We start from the raw sequence: 17,439 nt of genomic DNA on the forward strand, positions 1-17,439 counted from the left end.
GACAAGGCTTTATAAAGGCACTCCATAAAAAACCGTGACAAAGTAGTCTGTGGTGTTCCCTGTGGGTGAAATTCACCTGCCCAAAGCTCAGATAAATACGTGACAGACTCTTCTGCTAACACAGCTCCAGTGCCACGGCTATCTGTTCTGTTTTGCTTCCCACACATCCTGTAATGACGAAGACGACTCTTTTCTAAAATACCATTTGCTTTTTCAGGGTGGCACTGGCAACTACGAAGGGCTCAGTGGGCCCTGGAAAGAGCAATGTGCTATTGATCCAGCTGTCCTCTGAAGGAACCCTGGTAAAGAGCTGTATTTCTACAATTCTCGATGAAAGAATCTGTATACAAATAATGGCAGGAGGAGTTCTCTCTGGAATGATATGACTGCATAAATAAGCAGTTCTTCAGTGCAGCATGTGGTTTTCTAATTTCCAGTAAAATGGAATGAGTCACACATGACAACACCATTGCCACTAACCAGTGTGGCATGGCATCTGAAAAAGCTAGCACTGGAAGGGTGTGAACTGCAGAGCAGATGATGGGGCTTGAAACATCTTGTTTGCTTTGGCAGAGCAACCAAAATCTTGATGCTTTCCCACAATCTGCTCCAAGGATATAGGTTTTGCTATGCTGCATCAGATTATTACTCTGGGAATTCGTGCGTCCTGCCTTTGCCAATGGACAGCGCGTGATGCTTCAGATAAAGATAAATGCCCAGACTCCCCACAGGGGAATTCCAAAGCTAGATGGTGTTTCTTCGAGTCGGGTTTACGTTACTGCAGAAGTACCAGGGGAGGTTTTCTCTCTCCGGTACCAAATCATAAAAGATATGTCTACTCAGTCAAGCAAACAGAGGCCCAGGACAGCTCACAAGTCCAGGCTCACATACCATAAATATTATTTATATGTAAGTACATGCTCTGGTATGGGCCTTAGGCCAAGTTCACTCCAGAGGGGAAGTCTAGCCGTAGTCATGTCTTATCACAAGCCCAAGTTTTTCTTCCTCATGTTTGGAAAGATGCTGCTTGGCAGCCCAGCTGCACGGGAGCAAAACTTCCAGTGACTGCCGCTGCTGTTAAACCTTGAATCTGCGAGGAGAGATTCAGAGGCTCAAAAGATGAAGGCCTAAATTAAAGGGATTAAAACCAAAACGTTTCCCTTTATTTCTGCTTTCAGGCCTCTAGAACTGGGAATCAAATCTTCAGTGTTAATGAACTGCAAACTGAAACTTTCCATGCAAAATGCCTCCAGCAGAACTAGAGGCATCTGCTCCAAAGCAAGCTGAAAATGACCTAGCACACACACTTGGTCCCTGGAGCAGGGCCTTAAGGTTCTTCTCAACTTGGTAGTCACGAATGACTTGTACTTTCTTGGATCCGTACGTGAAAGTGGCATCAGACGCTTGTTCCTTCAAACGTTTCTCAGAACGAATGCTTGTTAAAAGTGGGGTGGGAGGGGGCACAAGTAATTCTCCGGACACATCCCCAACACACAGCACTGCTGAGCACCGTATTTAGGCAGAGTTAATGGTGATGTCCTAGGTGGCCAGCATTATATTTCCATTGGTTTATGTTGCTTTGTCCCTGTCAGTACTGTCCACATGGAGGGCTCAGGAAGAACGGTAGTTTAAGCTGCAATTTAATTCCCTGTAGATGGAGATTTGCTGTGACAGAAATGCCTGTCATCCCAGCAGTCTCTCACATCTGCTGGAGGCAGAAGAGTATGTGAAACAATAACTCTGCCAGCAGATGTGGTTCTGTAGGGACAGTAGTGTCTGTGGTACGAAAATTCTCTCCCAAAATACAGATCTGTGGGGACAGTAAGCGTCTGTGTTAAGTGACAACTTTGCAGCATCTGCTGGGACAGTAATGTCTGTGATACATAAATGCATCTCTGCATCTGCTGGATTGTTCAGAGAGAGATGTATTGTATATATCCAGTTTTAGATGTGAAAATCTCCTTCACTTTAATTTGGGGGATCTGTTTCATTCTTCCCACAGAGTTCTTATTAAGAACCGTCTTATGTAAGAAGAGCTGAAGGTGTTCGTGAGTCTTTTGCACATAGGGCAGACATTGCCACATTTCAGCCGCCGAGAAATACTGCTATGTTTTCTCCTACCATGGTATTAATCATTAATGGCTTTGTTCTCAATGAACAGCCCAAGTATCTTCAATGATGCTCTTGTGAGTGCTAATGCTTTGTGGTCGCAGTAAGAGCATCTCATGAGAAATGTGTTTGTTCAGAGCAGAGATGCACCACAAACAGAGTGTTCTGATCCAGACCAGATTTCAGACATTCCTAAGTACAGATGTGTGCAGATAAGGATTTTTAAATTTGGCCTCATCTCTACGCTAGGCACCGGACCCGAGTCAGGGAGGACTGCGCTGGAGACAGCCAATTTTCCAGCAGCGCAACTCCATTCAGATGTCAGGGTATTTTGCTACAACAAAGGCTGATGTTGACATTTTTTCTTGGATAGAGACAGATGCAAGAGCTTCTGCCTCAAGGTTATCCATTATACAGTATATTAAGTAGATGTTTTAACATCGTGCTTCCTGCAGAGACAGAAATGAATGATAATTAATACTTATCAATTAAAATCCAATCTTTTCCCATGTGTATTTATATGCTGATCTTCAACCTACAAGGCAATCCTGTGACAAGAATTAGATACTCTTTTATTGGGGAGCATTGGGATTATGGTCAGGGAGGTATTATTCACTCATTTATTGAGTACTGCATTTGTGCCTAGATTTTGCTGAGGCGTTGTATATAAACATAGTCTGTATAAAGGAGTTTATAAGCAATTAGCATTACAGGGACAATTATTTTCTCCTTTTTGTAGCAGCACTGAGTAGGGGGGGAGGGATGGAAGAGAGAGGAAGCAAAGGTTGTACATGTTTTATGACCATAATTATAATTGTTTCACAGATTAAAATTTAATTAAAATTTAATTATAATTTACTGTTTCACAGATTAAAACTGATGAAAAAAGACTCAAGGTTAGGACTGTCTCACAGATCTATGAGCTATCTAGCTCAGCTTCAATATACAAATATAAATTATTATTTTATTTTAATCTAGCCGCTGTCTAATAGAGAGTGCCCACAAGTGTGATAGGTGCTTTACAGACTCGAGCCGCCAGTGCTGCATCGCAATCTGAATACTGGCCCAAGGGCCCTGGTAACAAAGAGCTCCAATCCCGCAGCCGTGCACAGAGGAGCACTCCACTGCGAGGGCTGCACGCAGGAGCAGCCTGGAAGGCTGGACTCTAAACATGGAATGTGAGAGCAAGGGAAAGGCAGAAGTGATTTTCATTTTTGAGCTCTGGTCGGCATGGTTGTTAAACGCCACTTGATTCAGATATACTGTGTGATAACCCTCGTTTGTAAGCGAGAGGCAGAATGGAACAATAAATGAAGGAGGCCACTCACAGTCCAGGTGGAGAGTTTTAAAGTGGGCAGGTGATCTGGCTGGTTGGTTTTGATTTATTATAAAGGCATCTTTATGCTTTTTGAATTGCCTTCCATCAGTCATGTTAAAACTGCATTCTTGTAAGGTAGTTCATCCCCTACACACATGCACACACTACTCACTCATGTCAAACTAATAGCAAACGCTTATGAAGAAAGTATGGTATGTGGTGCCTGTTACAAAAATCTTTTTTTCATTGATATACTGGAAACAAGCATATACCAGTTTAGCAACTGGTATAAATTTATAGTATGGTATCAACATTTTCAGAGACTGCTTCAGACTGTTAAAGGTGTGAGACTTTTTCTGGTTTGTGGCAAAATTGCTTTTCACAACTTGTCGCAGAAGATCTTTGTTTTTTAAAAAAAAACCACATTTTGCAAATGAATTCTGTAACAGGGAGAGGTGTAGAATTATGGGGGTGAAAGCGCACGTGGGGAAAATCATCATCTCCCCGTTTCTATTTTTTGATGTGACATTCCTTATCATGAGGAAGAGAGGCACTTCTGCAGCTTCCCTGCCCCTGAGCCTCCTCCCATCTCGGGAAGGTATCACAAAGCCACACGCTACTCCAGCTCCATTTTATTCCTTGTCTTTTATTAACACAGCCACAGTGTTTTGAGAGCTCTGCTCATCCCTTAGTATAAAGCATCCAAAGTGGTTGGAACAACTGATGGCAAAATAATAAACATTTTCAGCTGCAGTTGTTCAGATTCTGGATGAGTTGTTTGTAAACATCTTGTTTAGAACTGTCAAGAGGTGGAGCTAACATCACTGAGAGAGGATAAATTCTGACACGGTGCTCTGAGATTTCGCTGCCACTGAATGTAGGTTAATATGGGATTCAATAGGAAATCTGGCTTGTATATTGCTACATATTACAGGAAACGAAGGAACTTGTCATTTGTCTGCAGATTGCTAATTGCAGTTTATTCCACATGCAAAAGGTTAATTTGGGTGTGTTATCACAGTAATCGCATGTGCTGTCTCAGAATAAACTACACTCCTGCTCTTATTGATGATCTGGCCTGTGGGATTGGGCATGTTATTTTGTAAGATTATGGCAAATAAGAATTTTACAGGGAATGCTGTTAACAGTAGGCAGCAGTGTCCTTAAGTGTAAAACAACTGGGATAGAGTAGAGTTGCAAGTCTCTAGTATGAAATACTTCTTTCCTTGACCCTTAATCTAGTTATTCCCTGAGATGCATGTAATTTATTCTTTGTGATGATACGTTGAAAACAGGGGTCTCATCTATTCTAAATGAAAATTATATTCTACTCTTATTATTGCTAATCCTTTGTATTTAGAGTAGTATTTAAAGGCCTCAGATTAATTCAGGATCTCTTCGTGCTAGGTGCTGTCTTGTATACACACAGTAAGATCACTGCCCCAAAGACTTTACACTTTAATTAAATAAAGGTTGGAGGAAGGAAGTTTTATTACCTCTGTCACAAATGGGAAATGATAACAGAGAGAAACTAAAAGGACTGAGAATTACACTCCTCCTGCAATGAGCCCTGTATTGCCTGTAATATATCCTCCCTTCCTGCTTTTGTTAAGTTGCTATAAATTGGTAGGTAGATGGTTGCTCTCTCCCCCAGAGATGGGGTTTACTGTAATTCTGCATATGTTTCAAGGTTTTATGGAATGAAAGGCATTATGTAGATAGATAACACTTTAATTTATATCTGATTAAGTTATTCTGAAGAAATATTTCTGTGGAGTAAGTAGATTCATATGAATCTTGTGTGCATTCCTTGTTGCCATATGAGCACACTATTGCACAGACTCTGCGTTCCCTGGGGGGCTGTGCAGTTGGTGCATGCGTGTTTTAAGGTACATCAGTATAACTTTTTTATTGTTATTATTCCCTATAGTTTGCTCTTAAATGTTTTCTAAAATAGTAAAAAAGCAATAGCCCTCAAGATGTTGAACTATTCCACAGGATTCATGGGAGGCTTGAAACACCAGTGCACACTTAGTATCCCAGAAATGCATCTCCTTCTCCCCCTGCCCCTGGAAAGTATCATGCTTATTCTGAAATGCATTTTACACATTTTTAATTAGAGCTTCTAGCTTGACATTGAAAAATAAAGCTAGAACTGCATGGAGTCTTCATAGGAAATATTGTCTCAAATCGAGGAACAAAACCCTGAAGATAACTTGTTTTCCTTTTTCTCCATAGCCAGTATATGGATGTTCAGTAACAGTACAGTGATCTTGGGCAGAAACACAATCCGAGTTTAAGCAGGTGGGATGGGAAGGGGGGAAGGAGGAAAAAAAGGGGATAATGTAAGTCCAGAGAATAAACAAAACAAAGAACAGGTAAAATCCAAGCACAACCCGACTGCTCTCCTCATATCTTTGCATTTCAGTATTTATGACCCTCACGGTCAGACTTCAACAACAGTAATCCTCTACACTGGCATGTCTTTCCCTCATCTTTGTCCTGTCCTGCCCCTGTCTGGTAAGTGGGTACTGTTACTTTCTCACAGATTTTAGAGTCCTTGAGTTAAAAAGACTGCAAAGCAGCTGATTTTTCATTTATTTATTTTATTTTTTAGTTAATAATGAAGAGCAGCATTTTTAGTGTTGTCAAAGGTTCTGTCCATCTGTTTTTTCTCTGTGTAAAAAATTATGCTTAATGCTGGAAATAGTCACCAGCCTTCTGGATCCTTGAGCACTTACAAGTCATCTCTCATTTATCCCCTCACGGAAACCATCACTGCTGCCTATGGAAGTAAAGTGTAAATTTGTGAAATAAGTGATCTTGTAAATATGAAACTACAGCATTTCCTTAGTTGATGGGACAAGCCAAGCACTTGGGAAAGCACACCATCGGTGTATACCCTTGCTAGAAAACAATCCACTGGAGCTTTGTTATAAAACATGCAAACATCCTGAGGAAGTGACAGTAATTTGCAATAAACACTGCGTGTAAACAATTACCTGTGACTTGTTACACTTGTTTGTACAGGCAGCTGGCTAAACAGATCTGTGTGCACTTGTAAACGTCTGTCCCTGTCAACTTGATACTGGAAAACAATTACTTGGTATTTGATTTCTCTGAAGTAAGAAAAAGTCAGACTTTTGTACCTGACAGCTGGCAAGGACTAAGTAAATGTGGGTGCTTTTAGAGAGGTGGGGAAAAGCTGGAGAAATAAAATGTGATGGTGTTCTCATTAGAATGGCAAGGACAGTTTCATGTCTTGGTCACCAGATTGAAGGCAGGGTTTTGTGTCAGGGTACTTGCTGGAAAAGCTGTTTGTACAGCATGCTTGGAGGGTCCTGTGGTGGCAGAGAGGCGAAGTGACTTGGTCATGTGGCCCGAAGAAGAGGCAGGGGTGATTTGAGAGTGTTTTAGCAAAATGGGTGTAAAATGTTGGTGAGGTTATGCTAGAGCAGATGGGTGCGCTGCGTTCTTCCCCTCCCGACTCTTCATGAAACAGAAGAGCTGAGGCTGCGAGGCGAGGGAGCGGGGTCCGCCAGCCCGCCGCGGCCTGCAGCTGACAGGCTCACCCCGCTGGGTGCCCGGCGGGCCAGCCCCGGGCGGGTGGCAGCGGGCACAGGCCGGGCTCCGCGGCCCGCACAGCCAAGCAGCGCGGCAGCACTCGGGTTAACTGCCGCCACCTCTGCAGACCCGGGCCGCGGCCGTCCCTCCCGCTCCCGGCGTGCCCGGGGAGGCGGCTCGGCCCCCGGGCCCGCAGGCGCTGCCTCCCCGCTCCTCAGGAGACCAGGGCTGGCGGCAGCCCCGGGCCCACACGGCTCCCGGCGCCCCGCCGAGGGAGGCGGCTCCGTCGTGCCGCGGGGCACCGCCGGGGCGGGGCGCGGCAGAGGCCCCAGGGGCGCCGAGCGCCCGCGGGGGGAGCCGGGCCGGGCCCTGTCAGGCGCGGGCGCTGTCGGGCGCGGTGCGCGGGGCGGGGGCAGGGCGCGCAGGCGCAGGGCGGGCGGGGCGGCTCCGCGCGCGGGCGCTGCCGGGGGGGGGCAGCCGGTCGCTGAGGGGCGGCTGCCCCGCGGCGCGGAGCCCGGCGGGCCGGGCCCGTTTCACCGCCGCTCGCCGCCCGCTGCAGGGCTGCACGGTGGCGGGGAGCGGCAGCGAGGCGGTACACAAAGGGCGGCGGAGGCCGCCCATCTCGGCACACGCCCCCCGCCAGAGAAAGGAAGGGGGGGGGGGGGGGGAAAAAAAAAGACCCGAAAAAGCCCAGCCCCCCCTCAGCTCTCCGCCGGGGCCGGCAGCCGGGAGCGGGGCTGCTGGCGGCGGGGGGGCGGGCAGCGCGGGGCCGGCGCGGAGCCGGGACAATGGGCACACGGCGGGCCCGGCCCGGTATTGTTCCCCAGCCGACAACAAAGAGCGGAGCCGGGCCGGGCCGGGGGGGGCAGCGCCGGCCCCTCCGCGCCGCCCTCGGCCAATGGGCGCGCGCAGCGATGGCGGCGGCGGCGCGGGGCTGTCAGCGATCGGCGCTTACGCTGCGGCTCCCGGCGCGGCCCCCCCTCCGCCCGCCTCTCCAGAGCCGTCTGGCTGCAGCAGCGCCTCAGACAGAGGAGGGGAGAGGAGGGAAAAAAAAAAAAAAAAAACCGCTGAGTGAGTGGAGTGGAGCCTGGGAGGGGCTCCTTAAAGAAACGCTGCCGTCGCTTGGCATTGTGGCCGGCGAGGAACTCGAGGGGGGGAAGCCATCGGAGCTCCTCTCGCTATCCTCTTCCCACCCCCCCACCCCACCCCCAGCCGAGCAAAAAAAAAAAAAAAAAAAAAAAAGAAAAAAAAACCAACCCAAAAAACCTCGCGGGGGGGAGTCGTGGGGGGGGGTTCCTGAGAACATCTTATAAACCGGATTGCACTGAGAGGAGGAAAAAAAAAAAGGCAAAAAAGATACAAAATATACAAGCAAAAGGCAACAACTCCCCGGTCTCCAGCAGTCGCCCACCCTCCCTTTCCTTCTCTCCTGCTGGCCATCTGCCTTGGGTTTTCCTTTGTGTCTGATCTTTTACTACTGAGCCGAGTGCAGGAGGAGGGTGCAACACACACAGGGACTATGCCCAGCTCGCTTTTTGCAGACATGGAGAGGAACGGGAGCGGCGGCGGCGGCGGCGGCGGTGGTGGTGGTGGAGGGGGAGAGACCCTGGATGACCAAAGAGCCCTGCAGATCGCCCTGGATCAGCTCTCCCTGCTGGGGCTGGACAACGACGAGACGGGCTCCATTTACGACAGCGAGCCTCGGAAAAAGAGCGTGAACATGACTGAATGCGTCCCGGTGCCCAGCTCGGAGCATGTCGCTGAGATAGTGGGGAGACAAGGTGGGTGCCTGCATGCCAGGGGGTGTGGGTGCGCGGGTCGCCCCGCCGCGCTGCCGGCCGTGCGCCTGGGATGCGACACTGGCCATTCCCAGGAAAACTGCAGCCGCACCGTGGTGCCCGGTGCCGGCTTCCCCCAGACAAAGAAAGTGCAGCAGACGTGATGTTCCCGAGGAGCGTTATGCATCAGTTTCGAGATGCACTTTCAGCTGCCGGGAGAGGAGCGGCGGCGGAGGGGGGGGGGGTTGTGGGGGGTGATGATCACGAAAATAATAAAAACCGCTCCTTTTCCTGCGGCTGCAAAAGTTAAGATTTGCAAGAGGAAACGGGAGGAAAATGGGAGCCTCGGTGCTTCGACACCCCCCCCACCCCCCCAAGTTAGAAATCGTGGATTATTTTTAAGGAAGAGAAATGGAGTGGGGAAGTGGAACAATGGGATTGGAATAAAGCATCCGCAGTGGGGAATGTGGCTCATTTGGTACAGCCGCTGCTTCTCACCTTCTTAAGAACGGATTTTATTTTTCCGAAAGGAAAGTGCTGAGCAGGAATGTGGACTGGCGGGTGTGTTTATGTGTTAGGGCTGCTTGCATTTTATTATTGTATTTTATTTTTTCCGGTCGCGCAGTATTTCCACACGCTCCTTTTTTTTTTGGTTGTTGCCGTTCCTGTGAACCGCACGTTGGTAGTTGGTAGTTTCGGGGCAGTTCGCATGGCAGATGTGTCGGTGGCCACTTACGATGCCTTTGGGCGTGTGCCAGGGCTGTGGGCTGACATTACTTTACGCCGTGACTGGGGCGCCTGGATGAGATGCCAGCCATCACCTGGGCCAGGGGGACAGCGTGTTTCGGGGGTGTGGGGGATGTGTGCGTGTTCCCTTCCCTAGCAGCACCCAAATACTGGGTTGTAACCGGTTCTCCCCCCCCCCCCCCCGACCTCCCCTTCCTCTTCCTCCCCTCCCCTTCGCCCTCCATCTCCCACATCTCGTTCCCAGGTTGTAAAATCAAAGCTCTGCGGGCAAAGACCAACACCTACATCAAGACCCCGGTTCGCGGGGAGGAGCCGCTCTTTGTTGTGACGGGCAGAAAGGAAGATGTGGCCATGGCCCGCAGGGAGATCATCTCGGCGGCCGAGCACTTCTCGATGATCCGAGCCTCACGGAACAAGAACACAGCCCTGAACGGCACTGTCCCCGGCCCCCCGAACCTGCCCGGCCAAACCACCATCCAGGTGCGGGTGCCTTATCGTGTGGTGGGCTTGGTCGTGGGGCCCAAGGGGGCCACCATCAAGCGCATCCAGCAGCAGACGCACACCTACATCGTGACCCCGAGCCGTGACAAGGAGCCCGTCTTCGAGGTGACGGGCATGCCTGAGAACGTGGACCGGGCCCGGGAGGAGATCGAGGCGCACATCGCCATGCGCACCGGTGGCATCATCGAGCTGACGGACGAGAATGACTTCCACGCCAACGGCACGGACGTGGGCTTCGAGCTGAACGGCACGGGCAGCCTCTGGAGCAAGCCCACGCCGCCCAGCATCACGCCCACCCCGGGCCGCAAACCCTTCTGCAACTACCGCAACGACAGCTCCAGCTCGCTGGGCAGCGCCTCCACCGACTCCTACTTCGGGGGCGGCACGGGGGGGGGCGGCGCCCGCCTGGCCGACTACAGCCCCCCGAGCCCGGCGCTCAGCTTCACCCACAACGGCAACAACAACAACAACAGCGCCAACGGCTACGTGTACGGCGGGGGCGGCGGCGGCGACGTCCTCTCCTCCCCGGACTGCTGCTCCGAGCTGCCCTTCGACTCGCCGCCCGGCTTCGACCTGGCCCCCGCCCCGCCGCCGGGGGCCGCCCTCATCTGGCCGCAGTTCGAGCGCGGCCCCGCCGCGCCCCCCTCGCCCGCGCCCTCGCCCGCCGCCGCCGCCGCCGCCTTCCCGGGCGCCGCGCCCGCCAATGCCAACCTGGCGCTGCTGGTGAGCGGCCCCCGGCGGGGCGGCGGCGCTCCGCCCCCGGCGCGGCTCTCCCCGCCCCTGCACGGCAGCGCGGCGGGGCCCGAGCACCCGCTGGCGCGGCGGGTGCGCAGCGACCCCGGGGGGCGGCTGCTGGCCGCCTCCTACCCGCTGTACGCCAACGGGCTGGGCTCCCACCTGCCGGGGCTGCCCTCCGACTCGTCGGCCTCCTCCTCCTCCTCCTCCAGCTCCTCGTCCAGCTCCTCCTGCTCCTCGTCGGGCGTGCGGCGGAAGGGCAGCCGCGACTGCTCCGTCTGCTTCGAGAGCGAGGTGATCGCCGCGCTGGTGCCCTGCGGCCACAACCTCTTCTGCATGGAGTGCGCCAACCGCATCTGCGAGAAGACGGAGCCGCAGTGCCCGGTGTGCCACAGCGCCGTCACCCAGGCCATCCGCATCTTCTCCTGAGAGCCCCGCCGCGGGCGGGCCGGGGGGCGGCGGCCGGGGCCCGCCGGGGCCGGGGGCTGCGGGCGGCGGGCCGGGGGAGGGCGGGGGGTGGTGGTGGTGACCGCGGGTGCATGCTATACATAATAACGGGCGACTCCATTCTAGTGCTAGGCTAGTTTTTACACTGTACTTTAATACGAAGCTTCCAAAACTCTCTCTCTCTCCCCCCCCCCTTTTTTTTATAAACGAACAAAAAAAAAAACCCCACAAAAAACCCCCAACCGAACAACAAAAAAAAAAAACGAACAGAAAAAAAAACCCGGAAAAAAATATTGAAAGTAGAAGATGCTTATGATGATGACAATGGTGTGTGGACTGTTAGTAAAACGTGCTGGTAGTTCCTAGGATGCTCATTACAAAATAATTAAATCTATGGGTGGATACTTTTCTGAATGTTCTTGAAAGGGCAAAAGTTCCTGTGAAAAACCATGATACTGCAGCTTTATCAAAGTTTAAAAAAGAAAAAAAAAAAAAACCAACCCTGTAACATATCTCTTATATATATTAAAAACGTTTAAAGGTTTTAAAGATAAATTGCATTAATACAGATTGAAGTATTTTATTCTTTTTTGACTTGAAAAATTATATTTCATATTGCAAAGATGTTTACAAGTATTTTAATTTAAGTTCAGTGAACTTTTTGTAGCTGGGTTAAATCTTTTTTATTTTAGTATGGCCTTATGGCAAAGAACACTGTATTATTTTAATATCACACAATTGTGAACGGAATTACAAACCATAAAATGTGTAATGCTTTGAACAGTATTCTGTTGGGATGGAGATTTTATAGGTTCAGAAAAAAATCTTTTAAATCTGCTTCACCCAGCATATTTTCTATTCAGTGATATAAAGCATATTTTATTCTATATTATTACAAAAATGCAAATGTATAAACATATGTCAAAAGGAACTGTTGAAGCTTTCTAACATTTGTATAAATAGAATTCAGTGGAAATTACAAAAATTCTGTTGCACCACTATAGTTTTAGTATTTCTATTTTAATACATTTGTTTACCACTTGTTTATGTATATGTAGGTGATGTTACTTGAGCTTAAATGTACTTTACTGAGCAAAGTTTAAAAACAAAGTATATTTTATTTTATGATAAAGGGCCTTTAACCTCATGGTCAAATACTAATATTATATTTGCTGAGACAAGATTTGAAATTGTATCAAGAGTTTTATTTTTCTGACATTTAAAGTTCTACATAATAAAAGTAAAACTTAAGTAATGGTGCTACTTCATGTTTTTTTAAGTATTTCTATATAAATAAAATAAAATATTACAGAAAAAAAAAAGTGCTCCGTGTGGTGATTTGATCTGATGTGCTTGAGAGTCTCTTCAGGAATTTTTGTTCCTGGCTTGTAGCACTGAAATATGAAATGGGATTTTAAACTGTGTCTTGTTAATGCTGCTGCTGGAACACTTTAGCCTGTGAAAGATTCCAGAATAATCCTGCCAGCAATTGTACCTTATAACACGTTTTTAAGGGGGGGGAATCAGTCGTTCTTTTAATATGTGGCGTATTGCTGGGGTCATTCCACATGTAAAAATACTGGGTTTTTTTCAGAATCTCTAGAAAGTACTTGGCTTTGTATGAATTGTTACTCTGGGCAAATAAAGCACGTGTAAGAAACGGAGCTGACAGCTTTCTTAGCTTTGGGGTCTAAAAGCAGGTGGCAGGGGAGGCTCCTTTGGTGTGTTGGTGGCGTGCTCAGTCCTGCAGGTCCTGGCTCTGCCGTGTGCGGGGACCTCGGAACCGCGTGCCCAGCTCGGTGTTTGCTGGTGTGGAAGAAGGGCTTTAGCATCCTTCCTGAGTTCTTGAAAGTGCTTCTTGGTATTTGGCAGTTGTGGTTCGGGTAATTGGTGTTGACAAGCTTATTTGAATAAAAAATTTATTGCCGTGTTAAGTTTGTTTACTTTTGATGATGCCTGGAGTGGTATTGGGGCGAAGGAAGTGCAGATGCTTTCTGACTAACGAGCCTACGAACCCACCAGGCAAACCCTGCAATGTTTTTGTCGCTGATTTGTAGTCAATGTGTTTGAATGAACTTGCTGGGTGAAGCATGTTGGAGCAGATTTCGGAAGGTAGCTGCAGATCACTTGCAGTGTTTAGTTTTGAGTGTGCCAGTGTGCTTTCCAGCGGGCGAGCGAAAACGACAAACCAAAACCAAACTGTGTAGCGCGTTTTGTATGGTTTACTTTGTGCTTAGCAATGTATGCCAGAGCTGCTCCGCTCGGATCTCCTTCATGGACTCCAAAGCTGCTGGTTGGGTGGGAAGGGGGAGGAGGGAGAATGCGGCAGGGGATGATGGGATCTCTTTGTTTGATTTGATTTGATTTTTGCTTCTTTTCATTGAACTGTGATTGTGGTATCTTCTGATTTATAGAGTTAAAATCCCTCACCGAGTGTTGCATTTGTCTCAGGAAGCTGCTTGTTTTGAATGGTGGGGAAAAAATAAAACTCTAGTGCTGTGGAAAAGAATCCAGAGAGTGGCAGGGAAGATGTGCTTAAATACAGCAGTGGTACAGGCATTGAAAAAAACCCTTGGCAAAATGGGCTACTCTGGAGGGATCAGGAAGTGTAAGTCCACGTGTGTATTTTCTTAATGATGGGTGTTTAGGAAACGTACTCAAAATGCGTCAATCAATTTCTCGTTCCAGTGTAAACATCCTGTGCCGTTGTCTGGGAAAAGTTGTGAAAATGCCTATAAATAAAAAAAGTGAATTTGATCACTTTGCTTAATTTTCCAAGCTTAGTGAAACGGAGAGGTAAATAGGACGAACAAAAAGTGAAAATTAAACGTGGCTCCTTTTTTTGTTTCCCCTCCCTTAATGTACACTACTGTGTGTCTCGGTGGTGCTAACAGTGGTGGCGTGGAAGAGTGTGAGCAGCCGATGTCCCTCCTGAGAACAGCACTCGCACTGCGGCTCGACAGGTGCCCTGCTCAGCGCGGCCACCGAGCCCCTTGCTTGATGGAACCGGCCTCATCGTCCGTGTTCGCCTTGCAGGACTTAACTTGCTATTTTGTTTACCAAACTGTGGCTGAAACAAAGGCAATCCCCTCTCCGTCCGTGGCCCTGGCTGTGTTTTCAGCCTCTGTGTGCTGGTTCAGCTCCTCTGCGAGCTCCTCGTGCGTGTTGTTTCAAGAGGGAAGATGGGCTGTAGTGCCTTAAAGACTGATTGCGTTCATTCCTCTTTGGGGATTATCTCGCCCGCAGAGGGACCAGTCTGGATTACTCTTGCTTTGGTGTTTGACGATGCAGTGAGTGCCTTTTGCCCCGTCTTCCAAACGTGCGTGCGTGTTGGTGATGGCACACTGCTGCCCAGCATGCCAGTGGGGCCAGCAGCATTGCCTGGGCCACCTCCGCTGCTCCAGGGCCAGCAGCATCACTTGGGCCACCTCCACTGCCTTGGGGCCAGCAGCATCGCCTGGGCCACCTCCGCTGCCCCGGGGCCAGCAGCATCACCTGGGCCACCTCCATGGTGGCTGGTGCCTTCCCCTGTACCGGCACACATGGTCCCTGGTGTGTTACCTCTTGTTGCTTGCTGCGCTGCCCTGACGCACCCAGGACCCCATATGTGCTCGCGGTGCCGGGATGCGAAATCCTGCGCCCTTGGCCGGTGGAGGCGAGGGCACGTGGGCAGAGGCAGCACGGGGAGGAGCGGGCAGGCTGCCCGTGCCCCAGATTTATGCCGTAGGTCAGTCCCTCGGACTGCAGAGGCCATAAATCAGCACAGAATTTGTCCCGGGGTCTGGGGCCATATGGCGTGCGAGAGCGGGAGAGCGCGAGGGCTGCCCGCGCCGGTGGGGGATAAAGGCCAGTGTTTGGTGCGGGAATATTTCAAAGCCTGAGAAAGGGGCAAAGTTCAGTTTCTAATTGAGTGCTTTGAAAGATACAGATGTATATGGTCAATGTTTATCTTCCAGAACAAAGATCACTTTGTTTTTCAAATGTTTGTGTATTGGTGCTGAAAACTGTACACGGGGGTCCCCACAGCGCGGCTGCCTGGGGGCGCCCGGAGGTGCCTGGGGGTGCCTGGGGGTGCCCGGGGGTCCGTGAAGACCTGCACGTTTTTTTGGGGGGGAGGTTCTTGTCTTTGCTAATGCTCGTGTGTGGTTCCCAGTGCATATACACATAATTATCTCAAAAAAGGATACATTTACATTTTTAAGAATTATTATATACAAAGTCCTGAGCTTAATTATTCCTCTGTCCATATCTTGTACTCCATGGAATTTGCATAACAATCAGACATCAAAGCCAAAGCCCTTTACTGGAAGAAAGGTCTTTCCACTTTATTATTTTAATTGAATAAATTATAATGATCAATTTAATCGAAATTTACTCTTTAGATTTATTTTTTTCTGCAAATCAATTGAAATGAGACTTAAAAGCAAAATTTAAATTTAGTAGTAAAAATCTAGTACAGTAAGGTATTTAAATTAAATTGCTTTTTGTTTGATGTTTCTCACTCCTCTCTGCCAGCCCCCTCACCCATCTTTTTTTTTTCTCCATTCTCGTTGTTTTGCCATTTTGGAAATTGAAATGATGCTTTGCTGTCACTGAAGTGAATGGGAATTCTGCTGCTGGAAGAGCGTGCTGGTGAGTATTGCGTTTAATTAATCTAGAAATAGCAAAAAAGTAATTATTCACCCTGCCTCTGCTTATTTGTGTTTCCTGTACCTGTTGTCTCTCTAGTAGAGATGATTTAGTTATAGAACAAAGACTATTTAAAATCTAGGATAGTTAAGGGATGCTTCAGTCTGTATAAACATTTGAATTTCTGAATCATTTGAATTTCTGATTTACCTTTTCATGATTCCCCTGGCAAATGCCAAAGGGCCCGAGTTTGCAGGTGAACAAGCATTCTGTCCAACGGCGAGTGATGTGGGAAGACCCTCAGAACTACTGCATTCTCTTGCTTTCTTCTCAGAAAATATCTATCTATAGATAGACCGATAGATAGATGTGACCGTATATTCAGTATATACTTGTGTACATGGGTGACTGCTTAAAATCCTCCAGAAAATCACAGATGAGAAAGTCTTTCCTTTTTCAGTGCATTAATGTTGACAGAAGCTCCCTGAAATGCTAGAAAAAAAGATTTATTGTATTTTTATTACTTAATATTAAGGATTTTAATGAAGCTTTCACAGTTGGATATGTAAAATAATTACATCTCATCTAATTTCTAACTTTGATTAAAAAGTAAAAAGCTTATTCTGTCTTGTGAATTAGGTTGTATCGTGATGTGCTTGTATAGCGGTGAAGCTGTATCAAAAACATGTCAGCATTTGGTATATGGATTATTCTTTAATATTATCCGTACACTCTGTAAGTGTAACTCTGTGCAGCACTGACTGTGCTCTAGATATACACATGCGTATATGTACAATATTGTAAGTACCATATAGCCGGAGTCTTGTAAGATTTGAGCAGTCTTGGTAAATAGCCTCCATCGCGTGAGGTTGAATTTGTGGCCTTAAGGATTATCAGGTGGGGCTGTGGCTACAGAACCACCTGTGTCCATCCTAGGCTGCCTGCTTCGGAGCGTTTGGCTCCATGAAACCAACAGCAGCAGCTGATCAGGATTGAATTCTCCCCATAAATTAAACTCCAGTAAATAAGGCTTGTTTGCCTATAAACTACTACCCAAGGCACACAGATACTTCTCCCCAGCGTGGGTTTGTTGGGCTTTTTGGTGGGTAAGTTCTTGCTGTATCTTTTGTGACATCTTACAGCTCTCTGCTGGTGAGAAGATTATTGGTTAAGAAAATCAGTGGGTTAAATACGTTCGCACTAAACACGTCTTATGCCTCTACCACTACAAATGTGATTGATTAGCTGCCTCGAGAAATTTATAGCCTTTGATAAGATTGCACCAAGAGAAATCCCTTGTTAGTTTTAAATGGAGAACAAAAAGAGATTTTCGATGTCCCTCATTACTGGTGTTCCACTTGCGATGGAGATAAAATACAGTAAAGTGCTTTTTCCTCTTATGTATAAGGGCTCTTCTGCCTTTTGTACCTGGCAGAGTTGTGTGGCCCACTTCACGTTAGCATGAATGGCAATTGCCTTGTAAGCGTGACTGCCGCGAGTGGGCGAGTAGTCTGTCATCTCCTGTTTTGTCCTTAGTCTTTACGTTTTATTCACTTTTACCCTCTGCAAAAGAGCCTTAATGTAAACCTGAGAAAACAGTAGCAATACTCC

At 48.2% G+C, this 17,439-nt stretch overlaps 2 protein-coding genes across 2 annotated transcripts in view; both read left to right on the forward strand.

The window, feature by feature from the left end:
- Nucleotides 1-6,426, forward strand: part of EFL1 (elongation factor like GTPase 1) — a 122,689-nt gene extending 116,263 nt beyond the window's left edge. The window contains exon 20 of the mRNA XM_055811148.1: nucleotides 5,856-6,426. Within this exon, the coding sequence (XP_055667123.1) occupies nucleotides 5,856-5,864 (9 nt within the window). The 3' untranslated portion in view covers nucleotides 5,865-6,426. The remainder of the gene's footprint in view (nucleotides 1-5,855) is intronic.
- Nucleotides 6,427-7,665: 1,239 nt separating this feature from the next.
- On the forward strand, nucleotides 7,666-11,397 carry MEX3B (mex-3 RNA binding family member B). Its single transcript, XM_005241514.3, has 2 exons — nucleotides 7,666-8,772; nucleotides 9,761-11,397. The coding sequence occupies exons 1-2, from the start codon at nucleotides 8,511-8,513 to the stop codon at nucleotides 11,179-11,181; spliced, it is 1,683 nt and encodes a 560-aa protein (XP_005241571.2). The 5' UTR covers nucleotides 7,666-8,510; the 3' UTR covers nucleotides 11,182-11,397.
- Nucleotides 11,398-17,439: the final 6,042 nt, after the last annotated feature.

Source organism: Falco peregrinus, chromosome 1, assembly GCF_023634155.1.
Source record: "Falco peregrinus isolate bFalPer1 chromosome 1, bFalPer1.pri, whole genome shotgun sequence".
NCBI lineage: Eukaryota > Metazoa > Chordata > Aves > Falconiformes > Falconidae > Falco > Falco peregrinus.